The following is a 20,554-nucleotide window of genomic DNA, read 5'->3' on the forward strand; positions in this document are numbered from 1 at the left end:
TTATGACCAAAATATGAGGAAATATTCAGTATGATGAGAATGGTATCTCCAACAGACATCTTGAGGTTAAGCTGTAAGTATGTTTTAATTTGTGTGGGATCAGGTGCTCCTGAAACTGTTTTTTAAAAAAGGTTTCCTTCTACAAACAATGTTTACAATTCGTTTTTGTACATTTGGGCCCATTCTTTCTATAGAACATTAATCCTAATGCCCTGTTTCCATTTTTGCATATCATTAGATTCCAACATTTCTGAATCTGGCAACAACAAAAAATCATTTTCCAACTAAACCTTTTGAGCTAACAAATGTATTTAATGTTTCAAATGCTGTCATTTCCCAAACTGTATTTTTACTCCTTCTTAATGATATTCCTTATCTGAAAATATTGAAAAGCTTTATTTTCACTCACTTTATTAAGAACTTTATCATTCCTACCCATTTTATTAAGAACTTCTTGAAGAGATACAGGGTGCCTAGCACATGTTAGTTTGCATATGTAAATACATATTATAGTCATTCCAAAAAGAGACATCTCCTAAAACACTGAGCAAAGTGAGGTGTTCTTTTTAGAAACTGGTGTAAAAGGAGAAAGACCTGAACCTGAAATAATTTTAAGCTTATACTGTACCGATAGACAGGCCATGACGTATGGTATAGTATCAGCTTCCATTTTACTCCTCCTGTTGTAGTACCATAAAGGACTACTGAATACATTATTCCTTCTTCTTAAACCAAAGTTAGCAATTCACACAGTGCAATCCTATACATGTCTACTGAGAAGTTAGCCCCACCAAGCTCAGTGGGACTTAGTGGCATGCAAGCATACAGGGCCAGTGCCAGACATGCCAGGGCCCTTGGGCACCAGCTTGCTCCAGGCCCCACCATGCATGCATGTGCACACACACACACACAAACAAACACACAAGCGTGCCTACCTGTCTCTTTCAGGGAGGGAGCTTCTTCCGCCTGCCCTTTCACTGGCTCCATCTCTCCTGTCTTTTGCAGCTGCACAGGCTGCTATGGGCACACATCGCTGCCATCATCTAAGATGGCACCAGAGGCTTCAGCCCCTTAGGGGAACCTCAGCCGCCATCTTGGTTAATGGCAGTCCTGCACACGCAGCCCGTGCAGCCGCAAAAGATAGGAGAGATAGGTAGGTGGAGCCAGCAAACGGGCGGGCGGAAAAAGCTCCCTCCCTGCGATCTGCAGCAACTACTGTGCTGCAGATCACGGAAAAGGAGTGCTACTCCTCCCTCACCATATTGAGAAGCTCCTCAGGGGCCTCTGTGGCTCCAGGGGCCCTCAGCCAGGGCCCGACCTGGCTGCCGTTTGGGACCAGCTCTGCAAGTGTATATAAGCTTACAACCTCATAGTGCTTCATTCACATGGGGAAATCATGGTCACATTATTTTCTCCATTACCATGAAAGTATCAACATAAGTGTTACACACAATCTTTTTTTCCTGTTCGGAGCCCATGGTTCTGAAACACACTTTGTCAAACTCAATCTCTCTCTTTCATCAGGAACTATTTCATTAAACCAAATCAACAAATGGTACACAGAATCTCCAAGAAAGCTTACAGCCTCTGGGAATAGTGAACTGAGGATGGTGATGATGGTGGAGAAGTGTAATTGTAGGTGATTCAATTGTTGACAGCAGGATTGTTGAGAAAGTAGGCTCAATGGGGAAATAGTCCTTTGAGAAAGATGGGGTTTCAGAGAGACATAGCTGTGAAGATTGCTTTGTGGAAGAGAGGGTTCTGGCAGAGAGAGAGCTTCTGAGAGAGAGGCAGATAAAAAAGGAGTGTTGTCCTCGGGGGTACTAGGCCTGCTACTACCTTCGCTGATGACTGAAACAAGTTGAGGCAGATTTTGGAGGAGGAAACTAACTGCAGGAAACTAGTTAGAATTGGCCAATAAAAAAGGAAGTTACATTATAGCTAATGGAGCATATTGCTAGGCCTCTAGAGTACCATAACTCTTTGTTGTTGTTATGTGCCTTCAAGCTGATTACGACTTATGGCGACCCTATGAATCAATGACCTCCAATAGCATGTTATAAACCACCCTGTTCAGATCTTGTAAATTCAGGTCTGTGGCTTCCTTTATGGAATCAATCCATCTCTTATTTGGTCTTCCTCTTTTTCTACTCAGCATTTTCCCCAGCATTATTGTCTTTTCTAGTGAATCATGTCTTCTCATTGTGTGTCCTAGCCTAATAAATACATTGTTAAACACAACATAGGGAGTCTCCCTATATACAATTCTAAACCCTGTGGAGGCAGCACATTTCCAATCCAGAAGTTCTAGGGGTGACACTCTAGAATTTAGTTTATTTTGTGTAAAATACTGGAGGCTTATGGTGTCTCTCTAATTTTTTTTATTTGCAAATATGCAAGCAAAGCACAGACATATGTGGGGGATCACAGCTCTCATGAGAGCATTTAATGTTATTTTCAAAAAAAAAAAACACCTTTTCAAGAATTCTAACTAATATCTAGGCTCCCAAGAGAAAACTTCTAGTCTCTCAATGCAGTTGGTGGCTCACCTGTCTGGCTTAGTGCCTTTGATTTCAGTCTGACCAAACTTTTTTTTGTGTGGGGGGGAGTTGTTCCTCCTGGAATGGCTCTACTGTTAATTCCTGCCTAAAATATAAACAACAAAGCATTCTAGTAATTATTAACAGCAATTATAATTGTATAAAATTGATGATAACAGAATAGTACTCCATATACAAATAAATATAGTGGCTAGAATCTAAAGTAAGTTAGTCATTTATGTCCCCTTGAAATGAATGGGACATAAATTAGTCACAAGTTGCTAATATCTCCTATTGATTTCAGTGGAACTTAAGCATCACTAACTTTCTCTGGATTTGACTAATGGGAATTGTACCACTTCTGTTTTTAGTTCATGTAATAGAGTCACATGAGGTGATAAAGAGGAGGAGGAAACTGAAAGGGCTGAGCTCAAATGAGGTAACACTGGTGATATCTGTTTCCTAAAATAGGTAAAAGGAATCTATGCAGTCTGAAGCTGCTCCCTCCACAGAGTCAAAGCTCCAGGGTAGTTATGTGTTCATTTGAAGCCTCCGATTGTCTTTTGAGATGCATCATGAGAGAGAGTCTTTCTTATCAGCTGAAATTATAGCATATTTTATTTGCTGCTCTGAAAGAGTATATATTACCAATTTTAAAAGTGCCATCAGTGTTATCACTTGGTATATTTTGTCACTGATATGGGACTGATCTACTTAAAATGCAAAGTATAATGGGTTGGATCTAAAGTTCCTCTGCTAGCATGGGGGACTCTCAGGCCCTGACTCGCCTTTCCTCTGAAAATCTGCTCTAGAGGGTTGGTGGTACAGGATGTTGCAGGGATACACAGAAAGCAGCAAAGCTTGCCTCCCCGCACTTCCTCTTGTAGAAGCCTCTGCTGGATCCAAGATTCTTCTATTCATAGAAAGATTCCTTTTGTGAATGCAAGAGCACCTTTGGATCTATCCCAATTATACTTCCTTTTTAAAATATCCTGGAGAAATACCTTTTGGCTTCACCAAAGACAGTTTGGAACACAGCTTAACTGGGAATACTGGCCTGCTACTAAAATGTTGCACTTCCACAGAGCATATCCTCTGAAATCATAAATAAATCATGTGGTCTGACAAGAGAAGATGCACAAAAATTGAGAAATGTTGATAGTTTAATAAAAAAAATCTTTTTTTTCTTCCAGGGTGGATTGTCACCCTCTGCATATGCTTGGGGTGGAGTTGGGGGAATGGTTCGTTTATAATGATTCCAGGCAAGAAATAAAATGATTGACCCCAGCTGTGATAACTAGTTGCTTTTATTCAGATAACAGATTATAATTCTACATTACATATCATACTTTACCAATCTCAACTATGGTGGGAGGCACCCTCCCCCCCCAATATTATTGCAGGGAAAAGGGGCCTCCTGTGAGCCAGTTCAGCAGCCTTCCCTAGGTCTCCACAGAGTCTGTACTATTGATGTTCAATGGTTGATGGTTTGCTGCCTCTCCCTTTCTCCTCTCTCTCTGTCTCCCTGTCCATGAGAGTTTCTGATATAGTCTTATGTCCCCTCCTTTACAGTAGAGTTAGGTCATGGATCGTGAGTCCAAAGATGTTTTTATTCAAGCTTATGCCCATGACATAATAGGGATGCTATGCTGACCTGCTGGTAAGGAGTTCACAGCTTTCTCTTACTCCTTATCACCGAGGTGACTAATACTTTTCTACACAGCCTAGTTAACAGATTAACTCCATCCTCCAAGCAGAGTGTATGGACTTCATTATTCAGACCCTTATTTGAGGCTTGAGGTCCCCCCTCAGGGGGGTAGTTGAGGGATTGTATATATTTGACATTTATCCTCTCAATACACAGGGAATGTTTTGCTTCAGCAGGGACTTCAAATTTCCATCTGCATTTCACTTTAGATTACATTTGATGGCAACTCCATTTTTTATACTTTTACAGATCATTTCACTGGGATCAGATTGTGACCAACATCATGCTTCATGAATGACTACTGAAAAGAAAGACTTGAGCTCAAAGGCTGTCCTTTCCCCCTGCTATCTGGTGTTAGAGAGCTAGAGCTGACTCCCTCAGGAAAGCCTACAAGGACCTGTTGCATCAGCAGATCAAAACTGAGACTTTTATATAGTAACTGGTTGCTCCTCTCCTTCCTGGCTTTCAGATGGATCCCAGTTTGAATGCATTCCTCTTCTTTTGAGTAGCACTACAGCAAGGGGAACTCGTGCAGCTAACTGGATGCTGCATTGTCAGTTCTGATCTATCTCATTACAGTCTTTGTTCCGGGAGGGCCTGGAGATGATAAGGGGGTATCCAGAACTTGAACAGGCAGCTAGGCAGATAATATGAGGTCTTCTGTGCCACTGATAGAACATCATTGGGGATGGCAGGTTCTAACTGCTCTGCAGTGACAATAGGCTCTTCAGGGACCCTGAGAATCCTGTGAGTCACCATAGGATCCTGCTTCTCCTCAGAGGTCTTCTTGGGCTAAGAGTCTGAATCAAGTCAGATCTTAACAAAGGTTTAGTCAAGTGGTTCCCAGCCTTAATGAGTATGGGACCCCCTTTGTATGCTCAAAAAAATTCATGACCCCCCCACACGCTAATTGTAATTTTAGTCTCTGTTAATTGAAAAAATGGTGTGTGGCAAAATCACATCTCCAAACATTCCTTTCCATAAAAAGTTCCCTGCAGATGAGGAGGTGTTGCTTTCTATTCTTAATGCAAAGGTCCAATCAAATTGGTACCCAACTCTCCCCGCACACAAACAGTCTGAAGATGTACAGTCCTGTATCCCAACACCAGTAGGTGAGAGTGTTGGAGTAAGAGCCAGGTTCAAATCCCCACACAGCCATGAAGCCTACTGTGTGACCTTGGGCCAGACACACTCTCTCAGCCTGACCTATCTCACAGGGTTGATGTAAGGATAAAATTGAAAGGGGGGAGTGAACCATGTGACCACCTTGAGCAACTTGGAGGAAAGATGGGATATAAACACAATAAGAATTAAATAAACAAATACATTCCAGCTGCAGTATATGAACTCCAGCCTCAGCCAACCTGAGAAGCCCTCAACTGCTGCAGCATCTTGGAGAGAGAGATTGGAGGTGTGGAGTGTAGGTGGAAGAAAGGGGGAACGCTGGCACACACATGAAGCTTCCGAGATGGGATGAGCAAGTCCTGAGCTTCCTCACTGTTTCTTGGCTCCATCTGGGGTGAAGGCGAGATCTGATCAGTCTCGCAAATAAGAATAATTTTTTTAAGGGGGTGGCAGCGAAGCAGGAGCCAAGAAAGGCAGTCAGGCTGGCTGCCAGGAAGGCAGGGGGAAAGCAGCCTTTCCTTGCAGCTTTGCTTCATGAAAAGCCCTCTCCTCTCGTTCCAAGTAAGGGCGTCAACATCATCAGCAGTGTGAGGAGATGGGAGTCAGCAATAGTAATTCCCTGGTACTAATCTTCCTGGTAGCTCCACCCTCAGCCTCCTTTGGCATCTGCCACATGTTTTATAGGCAGATGCCTGCCCTCGGCGCACCTGAAAGACGCTCTGGCGCTTCAGCAAAAGTTCTCCCCTCTCATTTGGAGCAAAGGAGAGGTGTCATCTGCAGCAGCAGTGGGGAACAGACAGCTTCCAGGGAGTGAAGACTTTTTTTTTTAAAAAAATGGTAATTTATTTCTTTACTGTTCATGGCCCCCTCTGGATTACTTTGCGCGTGCCCTGGGGATCATGGCCTCCGGGTTGGGAACCATTGGTTTAGTCTATCGGTAATGAAGTCTTGCAAAGATGAAAGCTGCTGTTTTCTGTGCAATAGATTGGAAATAATTACAGTTGAGTTTGCAACAAATTTGTATTTGTATTTTCTGTAAGGCAAACATATGTTCTATCAAATACAAACATGTTTGACTAGCTGTCATGCACAGGAGCCAAGCAATGAGTTCAGTTTGTTCTGCATATCAGTGAAGGGTCTTATCCTTTCACAGTGCTATCAAACCACAATCTTTTTTTCATCAGTCATTGGCTTTCAGTGGGGAACACCGAAGGGTGTTTTCCCAGATTACACAGACATGAATGGCTAAAGCCATGGTCTGCTTATCTTCATACTTATCTTGCTGTAATTATTTCATTTTCCCCTGATTCAGCAAGTATTTGTAGCGTGATTTCTTATAAATAGTGGTAGCTGACAACACAATATAAAATAGAGATCAGAGAACTAGTCAAAGTAGCACACTCATTCAGGTTGCATTTACCTCATTTACTTTGACTGTATACACTTGTATCAAAAGAATATTATTATCAAGAAGCTTCTCATAAAATACTGCAGATCTTGAGCAGTAAACTGGAACCTTAGTACTGCTGCAATGATTGGCATACCTGAAAGCAGCAAAGACATTCCAAACACCTGTGAACTCTACCAACAAAAGTTCGAACCATCCAAGGGAATTTCTCCCAGAACAGCCAGTGGTGTGCTATATGCTGAAAGAAGTCTATGTAAACACATACCTGAAGATGCTCTGGAGAAGCCACTGCTATCTTACGTTGCTTTGATCGCTAAGGCGATTCTCTCCTCGCCTACAAAGAAGCTCACCTTAGCCGGCATTTATAGATACATTGAAGAAAAATTTCCTTTTTATAAGAAGAAAGGCCAAAGCTGGAGGAACAGTGTCAGGCATAATCTTTCACTGAATGATTGCTTTATCAAAGTGGGAAGGTGTGAAGATGGCAAAGGAAATTACTGGAGCATCCACCCGACAAATGTAAATGATTTTGTGCATGGTGACTTTCGTCAACACCGCAGGTTGCACAAACGAGGACACCAAAAGGAATACAACCCATATCACACCACAACTTACCTTGCACCCTTGGGAAACTGCTCTTGTTTGGCACTCATGTCACCTTATCAAATGAATCCCTACTTTTCAGATCCTTTATGGGAAATACTCTGGGCTGATGGTCAATATTATGCAAATGCTTTCCAGAGGTTGGAGGTTAATTTTGGTTTTTTGCACAGAACGTTTTCCTCTCTGATACCATTTGATGAAGCAAAATGGAACTCCATGGCTTCATTTTATGGATTACACTCTTCATCAGCTGTAGAGCAGAATGCTTTCCTGAATGTTCAACAGACATTCCCTGCTTCATTGCATATCTCTTCTTTCAACCAGCAGAACCTGAGAGGATGTCACTTGCACCTGAACTGGACCAATTCAGGAGGACACTGTATTCCTGAGGATCAGGTCATACAGTAATAAACACAATGTGATATAAGTATCTATTGTCAAAGACAGTTACATAATATTGGGACTCTATTGGAAATGAGTGTCATTGATTTTAATGGAAATTATTTTCAAGTTATGAATGCTTTAGGTCAGGCTTTACTGAGACTGTACTGCAAATCAGTAAGCTGATATCTTTTATTTTCACAGCTGTTGTTTGGGTCAGTCTCTAGCTTTTGGTTTTTACAGAGCAGAAATTATATTCCATAAATATAGTTGCAAATGATATTTCATGCAATACAGTCAACATTGCTGCATGGAAATCACATGCCATTTTATCTGAGTGATTGTTCAGAAACTGTTTAGCAAACCTCACAGCATTATCTTTAACAATAATGAATGCAAATAGCTACTCTTAAAAAGCTTTGCGCTGTTAGTGTTATATACTCTTCATTGTATAAGAATAAATCCAGTGTTACAGACCTTAAAAACTGTATGATTATTGCTGATATAATCCTAATTGATGATTTTACTGTCAACACATTGTATAGTCCCTATTTTAATATAAAGTTTATTTCACTGTTTGCATTTATTAACAATGAAATAATGATTGTAATGAGAATAGACTGATCTCATATCTTCTGCTTTAAAAGGAAGAAACAATAAGCATTGCTTAATATACAACATAGTTAATGTATTCTCTAAGAATATTCATGTGGAACTACAGACTGGGGTGCCAATGACATAAATTCTTATTCATAACGTGGGGGCTTTATGCCATCTGAAAAAGTACCATTCTTTTCTAGAAATCATTGTTTCTCTAAATAAATGCAGCTGCAATCCTACACATCTTTCCTAGGAAATTAGTCCCATTGAACTCATTGGGGCTTACATCTGAGGAAACATGCTTAGGACTGAACTGCACAGTCCAGAGAGAGCTAAGTAGATTAGCAACACAGCTCAGCACTGTAATTCCTCCAGAGTTCAATGGCATTTGGACGTGCCTTTCTTAGGGTTCCACCTTTAACGTAGTAGCTGTGTTTCCCAATAACAAGCAAACAAACAAATATGCAGGGTTGGATCCAGAGTGCCCCTAGTTTCTCTTGTTTGTGGACAGGACTGAGATCTGGCATGGGCTTCCTCTGGAAAAAGGGAGGAGACAATTCTCACCAATTCCCCACCCTTTCTCTTGCAGCTCCCATACCATGCTGAGGGTCTCCCATCCCTCAAAATAACTTTTCAGGGGGGCACAAGGGGAAGAAGGAAACAGTTAAAATTGCCTTTGCACCATCCTCCAACAGGAGCATCTTGTGAGGTTCTTATGTTTTCTGTCCTGGGATCATAAATTTGATGAAGTGCAGGATATAAAGTCAATAAATGTAAATGTGAGAGCCAGTGTGGTGTAGTGGTTAAGGTGCTGGACTATGACCTGGGAGACCAGGGTTTGAATCCCCACATAGCCATGAAGCTCACTGGGTGACATTTTAAATGTAAATGTACTGCCCTCAAGTCGATTCCGATGTATGGTGACCCAAAGAATAGGGTTTTCATGAGGCTGAGAAGCAGTGACTGGCCCAAGGTCACCCAGTGAGTTTCATGGCTATGTGGGGATTCAAACTGTGGCCTCCCAGGTCGTAGTCAAACACCTTAACCACTACGCCACACTGGCTCAATAAATAAATAAAAATGAATGGAAACTTCATTGTGATTATCACCCCCCTGCACCCCAAATTCCCTGGTACTGCCACTTACATGTAGCTAAGTTTTATGATTATTTTCATATTGGCAAAGACTCCCCAGTTAGTGGCTCTTTATATTGCATTGTTGACAAATTCTTGAAAGCCCTTGAGGGGTCTCAGAAAATCACAGATCAGATCCATAGGCTACGGTTCATCACTCCTGGCTTAAATCATGAGCTATTGATGCAGCCAGGTGGGGCTGCCACATTTTGGGTGAAGCGTCAAATAAATTAATGAAAAATAAGCAATATTTCCATATCCAGCAACTTTTATAACCCTGTTATCAACTCAAGTTATGCATATCTATAAAGAGTGTTAAAAATGTATATGCTGTATTCAGTTATTTTTTAAATAGGAAACTTTTACCTACTTACAACAAACACCTTCCTTAAATAAATAGTTACTTCCTTGAGTTGTTCATCACCATTTTAAGCACCCCCAATGCTCACTGTCATAAAGGGAGATGTTGCAGGGTGACTTAAATATAATAAGGGTGACAGTGATATTGTAAGTCTACTCCGGTCTAGTGAAATCTTGGGTGGGCAGAGCTGGGTGGGTCAAGTGGGTGGCATTTGGAATGCTACCATTTGGGAAGGAACATCAACTGTCAGGCATGTTCCCAATCTAGTAACAGGATCTCATTCTTCAAGTGGAAGTTGTTTTGTCACAAATGTAAAAGCCTATTTAAAAAAAATTAAGTGGGGCACTAGCCCCACCCTGGCTATGGTCTTAGAGCCAGTGTAGTTACCATGGAATTCTGTGAGCTTGAAACTCCTTCATAACAGTAAACAATTCAGCTAAGAAATTTAGTTTTAATTTGATGAAATATTAGAAATGTTAGTGAAAAATTAGAGATGGAAGATACAGATAATCTTATACAGATAATCTTATACAGATAATCACTGGTACCTTAGATGAAAAAGTCACATGTGTAGAGACAATTACCATAATTGAAAATATAAATTATACTAGTAAAGCAGAGACCTCCAGAGAGACCTCTTTTCAGATATTGCATTGCCATCGATCTTACATTCCCTCCGGAAAACTTGAAACAGCATTCTGAATTTGCACACAAACTTTAATTACAATGTCTCAGTGTTGGATGCAAATGTTGCATTGCATGTGTCTTGAATTTCCTCTCACATGGGAGTGTGAGTTTAGCTGACATTGTTATATGCCTTCAAGTCAATTATGACTTATGGCAACCCTATGAATCTTTTTTTGGATGTATTCATAGGATTTTCATGGCAAGAGGTATTCAGAGGTGGTATACCATCGCCTTCCTCTGAACTTTAAATTGTGTCTTGAACATGTGTGCAAATTTTGTTCCAGTACCTCAGTGTTTAATTAAGTTATCATGTGACAAACAAATTTACAAAGAGAATGCCAAATGTGCATGTCAAACCAAAGGCCTTCTTTTTCTTGGTCCATAAAATCATTTTCTTGCAAACATGCAGAAATTGTATTTTATTTTGTCACCATGAACAGATTCAGATACTTTAAAAAGTGTTTTTCAAAAAGACACCAATATTTTTTATCCAAGTATGTGTATTTTCTTGATCATAAACAAGGCAGGAGGTCATCCTTTCATCTGCCCAGCTACTTTTGGAGTGTACAGATGAAATGCCAAGTGACTGGCATAAATAGCTTGGACTGAAGTCATGTTGTCTCCTATAAATAATCTGTGCCACTGGCTCAGTTCTTCTTACCCCAGTAGCCTGTCCCTAAACACATTACTTGAAAAAAGGTGGATTTGTATATTCAGAAGAAGCACATTATTACTGACTGCCTTTGACTGTAACACTTCCTCAATTAGATGGAGGAATCATATGATTATTTATTTATTTATTTAGTTTATTATACTTGTATACTGCCCCATAGCTGAAGCTCTCTGGGCGGTTTACAGTAACTAAAAACATTAAAACAAATACAATTTAAAACAGATCTTATAAAAACAATTTAAAACACAATTTAAAAATTTAAACAGTATAAACCACATGCTAAAATGCCTGGGAGAAGAGGAAAGTCTTGACCTGGTGCCTAAAAAATAACAGTGTTGGCGCCTGGCACACCTCGTCAAGCAGATCATACCATAATTTGGGGGCCACCACTGAGAAGGCCCTCTCCCTTGTTGCCATCCTCTGAGCTTCCCTTGGAGTAGGCCCCCCGAGGAGGGCCTTTGATCTTGAACGTAGTGTACAGGTGGGTTTGTATCGGGAGAGGTGTTCCATCAGGTATTGTGGTCCCAAGCCATGTAAGGCTTTATAGGTCAAAACCAGCACCTTGAACCGAGCTCGGAAACATACAGGCAGCCAGTGCAAGTGGGCCAGAATTGGTTTTATATGTTCGGACCATCTGGTCCCTGTTACCAATCTGGCTGCTGCATTATGCACAAGCTGCAATTTCCGAACCGTCTTCAAAGGCAGCCCCACATAGAGTGCATTGCTGTAATCTAATTTGGAGGTTACCAGAGCATGGACAACTGAAGCCAGGTTATCCCTGTCCAGATAGGGACGTAGTTGGGCCACCAACCAAAGTTGGTAGAAGGCACTCCGTGCCACCGAGGCTACCTGAGCCTCAAGTGACAGAGATGATTCTAGGAGAACCCCCAAGCTACGAACCTGCTCCTTCAGGGGGAGTGCAACCCCATCCAGGACAGGTTGGACATCCACCATCCGGTCAGAAGAACCACCCACTAGCAGCATCTCAGTCTTGTCTGAATTGAGCCTCTGTTTATTAGCCCTCATCCAGTCCATTGTCGCAGCCAGGCACCGGTTCAGCACATTGACAGCCTCACCTGAAAAAGATGAAAAGGAGAAATAGAGCTGCGTGTCATCAGCATACTGATGGCAACGCACTCCAAAGCTCCAGATGACCGCACCCAACGGTTTCATGTAGATGTTGAACAGCATGGGGGACAGAACTGACCCCTGCGCAACCCCATACTGGAGAGTCCAGAGTGCCAAACAATGTTCCCCAAGCACCACCTTCTGGAGGTGACCCGCCAAGTAGGAGCGAAACCACTGTAATGCAGTACCTCTCACTCCCAACTCAGCCAGTCTTCCCAGAAGGATAACATGGTCGATGGTATCAAAAGCCGCTGAGAGATCAAGGAGAATCAGCAGAGTCACACTTCCCCTGTCTCTCTCCTGACAAAGGTCATCATACAGGGTGACCAAGGATGTTTATGTGCCAAAACCAAGCCTGAAACCCAACTGAAATGGATCCAGATAATCGGTCTCATCCAAGAGTATCTGGAGCTGGACTGCAACCACTCGTTCAATGACCTTGCCCAGGAATGGAACACTTGCTACCGGCCTATAGTTATTAAGATTTTCTGGGTCCAGGTAGGGTCTCTTCAGGAGTAGTCTCACTACTGTCTCTTTCAGGCAGCCAGGGACACCCCCTCTCGCAGAGGGGCATTAATCACCTCCCTGGCCCAGCCAGCTGTTCCATCCCTGCTAGCTTTTATTAGCCAAGAAGGGCAAGGATCCAGTACAGAAGTGGTTGCACAAACCTGTCCAAGCACCTTGTCAACTTCCTCAAGCTGCAACAACTGAAACTCATCCAAGAAATTGGGACAAGGCTGTGCTCTGGATACCTTGCTTGATTCATCTGCTATAACACTGGAGTCTAAGTCCTGGTGGATGCTAAAGATTTTATCCTGGAAGTGCCTAGCAAATTCATTACAGCAGGCCTCAGATGGTTCTACCTTGTTTCTGGGGCCAGAGTGTAATAGCCCCCGGACAATTCTGAAGAGCTCTGCTGGGCGGCAGACTGATGATTTGATAGTGGCAGCAAAATATTGTTTTTTTGCTGCCCTTACTGCCCCTAAATACAGCTTACCATAGGCACTTACCAGTGTATAATTGCATCCACCAGGAGTTCGTCTCCATCTGCACTCAAGCCGTCTCTGATATTGTTCCATCGCTCTCAGCTCTGGGGTTTACCATGGAGCCGTACCAGCTCTACACAGGAGAGGACGCTCAGGAGCAATCATGTCAACCGCCCGGGTCATTTCTGTATTCCACAGTTCAACCAGGGTTTCGAGAGGAGCACCAGCCCTATCAGCCGGAAAACTCCCAGAACCCTTTGGAAACCATCCTGATCCATTAGTCTTTGGGGGTGGACCAATTTAATAGGTCCCCCACCCTTGCAGAGGGGAAAAGCTGCTGTGAGTCTAAACGTCAGCAAGCAGTGATCTGTCCATGACAGAGGGACTGATGTAAGGCCCCCCACATTCAGATCACCAACTCCATGTCCAGTTGCAAAAACCAGATCTAGAGTATGCCCTGCTACATGTGTTGGGCCAATGGCGTATTGGGACAGTCCTATGGTTGTCATGGAAACCACGAAATCCTGAGCTGCCCCAGATAAGGCAGCCTCGGCATGAATGTTGACATCTCCCAGAACCAACAGTCTAGGGTATCTCAACAGTACACCTGAGACCACCTTCGTCAGCTCAGCTAGGGACTCTGTTGGGCAGCGGAGTGGGTAGTACACCAACAGAATCCCCAGTCTGTCCCGTTGACCCAACATAAGGTGCAAACACTCCAGAGCAGTAGTCACATGGACAGGGTGCTTGCAAAGGGAGATGGAGCTCCTATAGACCACAGCAACCCTCCCTCCCCGACCCTCAGGTCTACCCTGATGCTTGACCAGGTACCCTCGTGGACATAGCTGGGAGAGACTGAGTCCTCCCTGCTCACCCACCCAGGTTTTGGTTATACATGCCAGATTGGCTGCCTCATCCACAATTAAATCGTGAATTAGGGAGATCTTATTATGCACCGATCTGGCGTTTAGGAGCACCATCCGGAGGCCTGAGAGCTGGCTCATAGGGCAACCAACAAACCTGTGGGTGTGGGGAGGACCGGAACAAGGCACAGCCGTTAACTGCCTTGGCCACGTTCCCCTTACCTGGCAAGTACTCCTCACAATGCCATATCTCCCTCTATCCATCACTACACTAATTGGGGGGGCCTCGAGTCTCCCCACTTGGCTCTGAATCCTCTCTTCCAGGCACATGAGTCAAGACCCACAAAAAGGCAAACAAAGCAGGAGCCACCTCAGTCAGCTGGCTTATGTATCCCCTCCGAGGAAGGGACAGGTGGAACAGTATCAGCCACAGCTGGCTGAGTACCTGGGGCCTGGGCCTGCAAGGTGCCAACCTGCAGAGCAGAAGCCCAAGAAGGAGAGGGCGGTGATGGTATCCAAGCTGCAGCAGCACAAGCAGGCAGATGGCTCTCCCTCCCTGGGTGGTGATGGTCCTCCAACCATGTCAAGTTTTTAACAAGCCCCCTGTTGACAGACTAGGCCCCCTAGGAAGGATGGTTTCTAGTGCAGACTTAGCTCTGGTATGAGAGTTTTCTGTGTTCAGAGCATTTGCTACATAGATCATGTAAATATGCAATCCATCACTTGCATTTTTAAGTGATATAATTCCAAGAAGGTTTTATCAAACAATCTTCCTGAATCTGTAGATTAGATCAAAGCCTCATTGATGTCATATTTCAGGACTCAGAACAAGTAAAAGTAAAATCACTCAGGATGCAAAGTTCTTTTACACTGTAGTTATTAAGTACTTGATTCTGTAACAGTCCTGGTCTGATTTTAAGTTGATTATTTTTTGTAACTACTGTTGTTTGTTTTATTTAGTGAATGTTGAATATTGTGCATTTTCTATCTGTATGAATTGGTTGTTCTGGCCTCACTACACAACAGACTGTGTGTCCAGTGGTGTTGTTAGATCAGACCACAGATTAGGGATGGGGGAGAAATTTGATTCATTTTGCATTTAAAGCTCAATTTATCAGATTCGCATTTCTGAAACAATATGAGAACTGATGTACAGCCATCCTTCAAAATTTGCACACAGTTCTCTAACCCAAAATGTTTACAAAAATGCATATATTAAGGGAAAATATGCTTTAAAATGAATATATTAGTGAAAAATAACATACAAAATTGCATTGTCTTAGGATAACCTACTTGCAAAATACGTACAGTGGTGAAAACTACATATCAAAATGTGTTTGTTAGGAGAAATTTACACTAAAATCCTGAAGAATTTTTATGAGGATTTTTTTTATTTAAACATTTCGGCAGAAATGAGTGGAACTGAATTGAAGACTGGAAAATAAGAGACTGAGAGAACCAAAATTGATGGATCTTCTCATCTCTACCTCAGACAAGGCGTCCTTGTCAGTGTCATGTCAGTAGCAGTCACCACAAAGCCTTTCTTTACTTTTACTTTTTAACTTTTCACAGAACAGGCATGCTACTGCAAAGAAGCAAAGAAGCTCCAGTGCCATGTCCATTTCCCAGAGTGCTCAGCCTCTGAGCTCATGTGAGCCCAGAAGCACTCTGGGAAATGAAGAGGGCAAACATGACCAAATAGAGCAGGGGCAGCTAACCCTCAGTTCAGGAAACTGTTCTGTCCCATCCACCCCCAAGACTCTACCATTTTTGGTGGCAAGAGCAAAAAGAAAAATAAATGAATGGAAAGGAGGTGATAGCTCCTCCTCCTCAGATGATCTGCACAGATCAGTTGAGATGGGGGAGGCTGACTGTTTTTATTTGTATCTGGTTCTGTGTGTCTTTATCATGATCCCTGAATCTAGCAATGATGTGGACATGAAGTCGGAGTATTCAGGTGGGGAGCCAGGTCAAGTTAAGGCTCAGAGCTGACCACTGAATATAGGGAGACTATTGCATCTGAGTCTGCTGGGCAGGATACCCCAGAGGAACCTACCAGACCACCAGGGTCTATAGGTTCAGACCCTAGACTCTCACTGGTACCTCCCCTGAGCCTGAAGAACCAGATGCCTCCCACTGCACATTACCAATCCAGCAGTGCAGGTAGCACCCCGGGAGGGAGGCTATGGAATTGAGGAGTGGTGCCTATCTTCAGGCCAGAGAGTTGGCCCTTTAAGTTTTCTCAAGGGGGTGGAACCTGAAGGAGGAGTTATAAAAGGCCTCAGTCTGCTCCCAACCTTTGTTACAGCAAGTTGCTCATTTGGAGCTATCCATAGTCTAGCAACCTGTGACCAGCTTTGTCATGGTCTCCATGGGATCTCAGCATTGGACCTGAACATGACAGTCCTGTGTGTGTGCATGCATGTGAAAGTGTATGTAAGAGTGTGTGGAGTAGGCCCAATATCAATCTTTGACAAGAAAAAACACTGAATTTCACATTCTGTAACATTTGGGGGAAATGGGTTTGCTAATTAAAGCAACTGGCACCTAGGAAGCTGCATATACGAGGTCATAATATTTGCCCATCTAGCCCACTATTGTCCAAGGCTAGGCTAACCAACAGCAGTTCCCCAGGGGTCTAAGGGCTAGCCCCATCACATCCTTCTCTTCCTGATCTTTTTAACTTGACATGCTAGAGATATGGATCTTCTGAATGCAAAATATGCTATGGTTCCTCAGCAATGATCTAGATAAAATATACTCAGTCACCTTATGCAAATATGTTATTGGCTTTGTGACCACTGACAGACCTTGAAGGACAAGGTGCACCCAGAAACCTATCATTGTGTGGTTAATAATTTTGTCTCTTGTGCAATAGCTACATAACAGAAGTGCAACAGGGTCAAAGTGGAAATCAGGGCCCCTGGCATTAATGGCTGAGGTATTTTATTCCTTCATCTCTTGAATATGGAAGTGTGAGATAATTATCCTATATGTGCTTAGTAACTTAGCGTCTTTTGAAGCTTAGATGAAAAGTCTATGGTGCAGATGATTCTCTATAGCCTTTAATACAAAGAACGTATAAGAACAACAATAGCAATGTTTCAGAAGGAGCTCAAATATAATGTCGGGAAGGATATACAAGCAGTGAAAATGAGGACACATGCATCTTTCCTTACTGCAGGCTGAGGGAAGCACTGTAGGAGACCATTGGGATCTGAAATGCAACATAATAAATTCAGTGGGATCCACTTCAAATCAGAAGCAATCAAGAGCAAAATGTTGTGTTTGAAAGGCCTTTCTAGGACTTGTTCAGCTGTGCTTCTTCAGCTGAAGATCATTCTTTCCTCTTAAAAGCTTAACTGCTGCACATTCCTCCAAACTTCAGTAAGACATGGCAGATGTTCTACTGGCTGGTAATTACTCCATAAATTAGAATCAAATAATAGCTTTTTAACAATTAGAATAATCATAGTAATTTTAAGGATGGATGGAACAAGAATATTAGCATCACGTTTGTGAAATTTCACAAAAGTGAAGTTAATATGTGAATAATCTCCACCATTAATCAAGAAATAAATCCATCTTGCTACTGAATTTGCATTGAGCAGCTAATGACTGCCATCACACTTCCTTAAGTCTACAAGCCAAATACAGAGAGAAGAGTGACGGGTTTTTACATCTCTGAAAGTGACAATTTGCTTCTGAGCATCACCAGAAGATGCAGTCAGTAGAGCATCAGGTGTTTTTTTTAAGTGGGCCTTTGGAGGGTTGGGAGTGGAAGAATAAGAAGTGAAGGAGCTGCCACAGGAGTGGAGGCCAACTTTTGCACCAACAGGATGGAGGGGTGTGTGTCTTTTCCCCTCTTCTTGTTCAACCTTTTTCTTCTTCAGATTTTCCCTCCCACTGATCCCAATGAGAGAGAAAATAAGTATGGTGGCCAGGGCCGGTGCCAGGTATGACTGGGCCCTTGGGCACCAGCCTGCCCCAGGTCCCCTGCTCCCAGTCCCCCCTACAAACCAACCAGGACTGCTCTTTCTTTCTGTGAATGACCTGCACCTGGGCGTGTAGGTTGCTGCCATCAACCAAGATGGTGGCAGAGGCTTCTCTAAGGGGCTGATACCCCGCTTCCATCTTTGCCATCAACCAAAATGGTGGCGGAGGCTTCTCTAAGGGGCTGATATCCCCACCGCCATCTTGGTTGATGGCATGCATGCACACTACGTTGAGTGCATGCACATGCCTGTCATCAATCAAGATGGTGGTAGGGGCATTAGCCCCTTAGAGAAGCCTCTTATGCCATCTTGGTTGATGGCTACTGCGTGTACAGTGTGCACGGCATTCACAGAAAGGGAGGAGAGGTAGGTGGAGTGGGTGGGTGCCGCGGGCCCACACAGTCTGTAGGGGGGCCTGGGAGCTCCATCTCTGCAATCTCTGGCAGGTCAGGAGTCAACCCTGCTGAAGATTGCAGAAGGGGAGCGCTACCCCCACACCCTAAGGAAGGTTCCTTCTTTTTTCATGATTAATTTTAACTGATTTATCCATTGTATGCTTTTTATAATTTTTATGTACACCACTTACAAATTTTGGTAATTAAGTGGTATATAAAGACTTAAATTAAATAAATAAAATAAACTATGAAGGATCCAGACAGAGATTTCTCTAACTGGAAGCCTTTAAAAAGCTTTCTACATCAGATCAAACGTTATTGGAAATGTTGGCTACAATCTTGGTGCCCTCTGATGGAATGATCTCTGCTTCTGTTCCAGATGCCTGAACCTGACATTCCTTCTTCCAATACCTGCTGAGCCCTCCCTGTATGACTTTTTGGATAACCACCCCCTGTTAGCCTACATGGTCACAGTAAGTGTGGCAACACCTTAGAGCTGGTCTGATCTGGATAAGCATCCCTTCTGGACTACACAGTCACACCTTGTGTCAGACAATTTCAGTGAATCATTTGTGGAACTGGTATAAAAGTGATATGAATATTCATCCTTCCAGGTGTGCATACATGCAGAACTGTGTACTTCTGTTGAAAACTCAAAAGCTACAAAAATTTGTAGCAGTCTTCACTTAAATATCTGCTCCCCAGTCCAATAGTTTGGGTTGAATCCAGTTTGCTGAATTTCATCCCCATTAAAATCAGTGAGTCTTAAGTTTAAATCATGGCTAACATGCCCTATGATTTCAGTGGACCTGCATTTACCCAATTTAACATAGATCCAACCCATTGTTAATTTAATTTGCCCCTTAGAGTTGCTATGAAATATAATTTGTATGCACATGAAATATCAACGTATTGATGAGAGATAAAATCCAATGGAAATAGTTTACTGTGAACTCCAGTCTTTGTTCCCTTACTTTCTCAATTTTACATTCCATTGCCTATTGCTTTTTTAAAGAGCTCTTTCGCATAGTCCCTCATTATTAATGCCACTTTATTTCAGAAATAAAACTCAAGGTTAATTCTATATTACTTGATTTCCCATGATTGTGTGATGGGGTAATTGATTCAACTTTACTTTTAATAAATGCTAATCAATTAACACTTGGGGGGACATTAAATATGAAATAAATTGGTGTCTCTGGGCAAACCACTAATCAATCATTTTTAAAATAAAAAAAATAAACTGTCTTCACTTTGAAAATGAAGGATGTGAGATACATCTTAGTTGATCCAAAAGCTATTTAGCAACTTAAGCATCTAGAGCACTTTTGATAACCTGGGAAAGATCTATTGATTTCTCCATTGATCTTTTAAAATATACCATCTCTGTGAGAGGATTCTCACAGAATAGAACTGCGTATCTTAGCAAGTGCCAATTCTAAATAGTATAACAGTGCAATCCTCTACAGGTCTACACAGAAATAAGTTCTACTGAGTTCAGTGGGGCTTTCTCATAGGTAAGTTAGGACTGGATTGAAGTCAAAGTGCTGAGTTTCTTAAGATGAGTAGTCACAGATTCCAAAATTCTAATATTGCTGATGTATGAGCCAATGTGTTCAAATGGACAAAATTGATAGATCTTGGGATCCCAAGTTCAAATCCTACCCCCACCAACAACTGATTGCATGATTTTTGATAGTAGTAGTAGTAGTAGTAGTAGTAGTAGCAGTACACCTGTTTTCTAGACATTGTATTAAGATTTTTAATACACAGTCCCCATCTGCAGGCTTACAATCCAACAAACACGTTACAAAACGAAAAAGGGATCAGAAGAAACTGATTCTCAGCCACAGGTCCCATATGTAAAATCAGAATGCTTGCCCCTCAATGTTTTATTATATTTTTATTTGCATAAATTTCTATGCAGCCAATATTAAGAAAAAATATCATGGCAAACAATATAAACTC

The 20,554-nt window shown here is 42.3% G+C and overlaps 1 protein-coding gene across 1 annotated transcript; it reads left to right on the forward strand.

The window, feature by feature from the left end:
- Positions 1-6,904: 6,904 nt before the first annotated feature.
- LOC133363350 (forkhead box protein D3-like) lies at positions 6,905-7,792 on the forward strand. Its single transcript, XM_061582752.1, has one exon. It carries the CDS (start codon positions 6,905-6,907, stop codon positions 7,790-7,792), a length of 888 nt encoding a protein of 295 aa, XP_061438736.1.
- Positions 7,793-20,554: the final 12,762 nt, after the last annotated feature.

This window comes from Rhineura floridana, chromosome 8 (assembly GCF_030035675.1).
Source record: "Rhineura floridana isolate rRhiFlo1 chromosome 8, rRhiFlo1.hap2, whole genome shotgun sequence".
Taxonomy (NCBI): domain Eukaryota; kingdom Metazoa; phylum Chordata; class Lepidosauria; order Squamata; family Rhineuridae; genus Rhineura; species Rhineura floridana.

What these genes read in the sequence shown, in the direction of transcription:
- LOC133363350 (XM_061582752.1), top strand. Translation starts at nt 6,905, where the DNA reads ATGATTGGCATACCTGAAAGCAGCAAAGACATTCCAAACACCTGTGAA.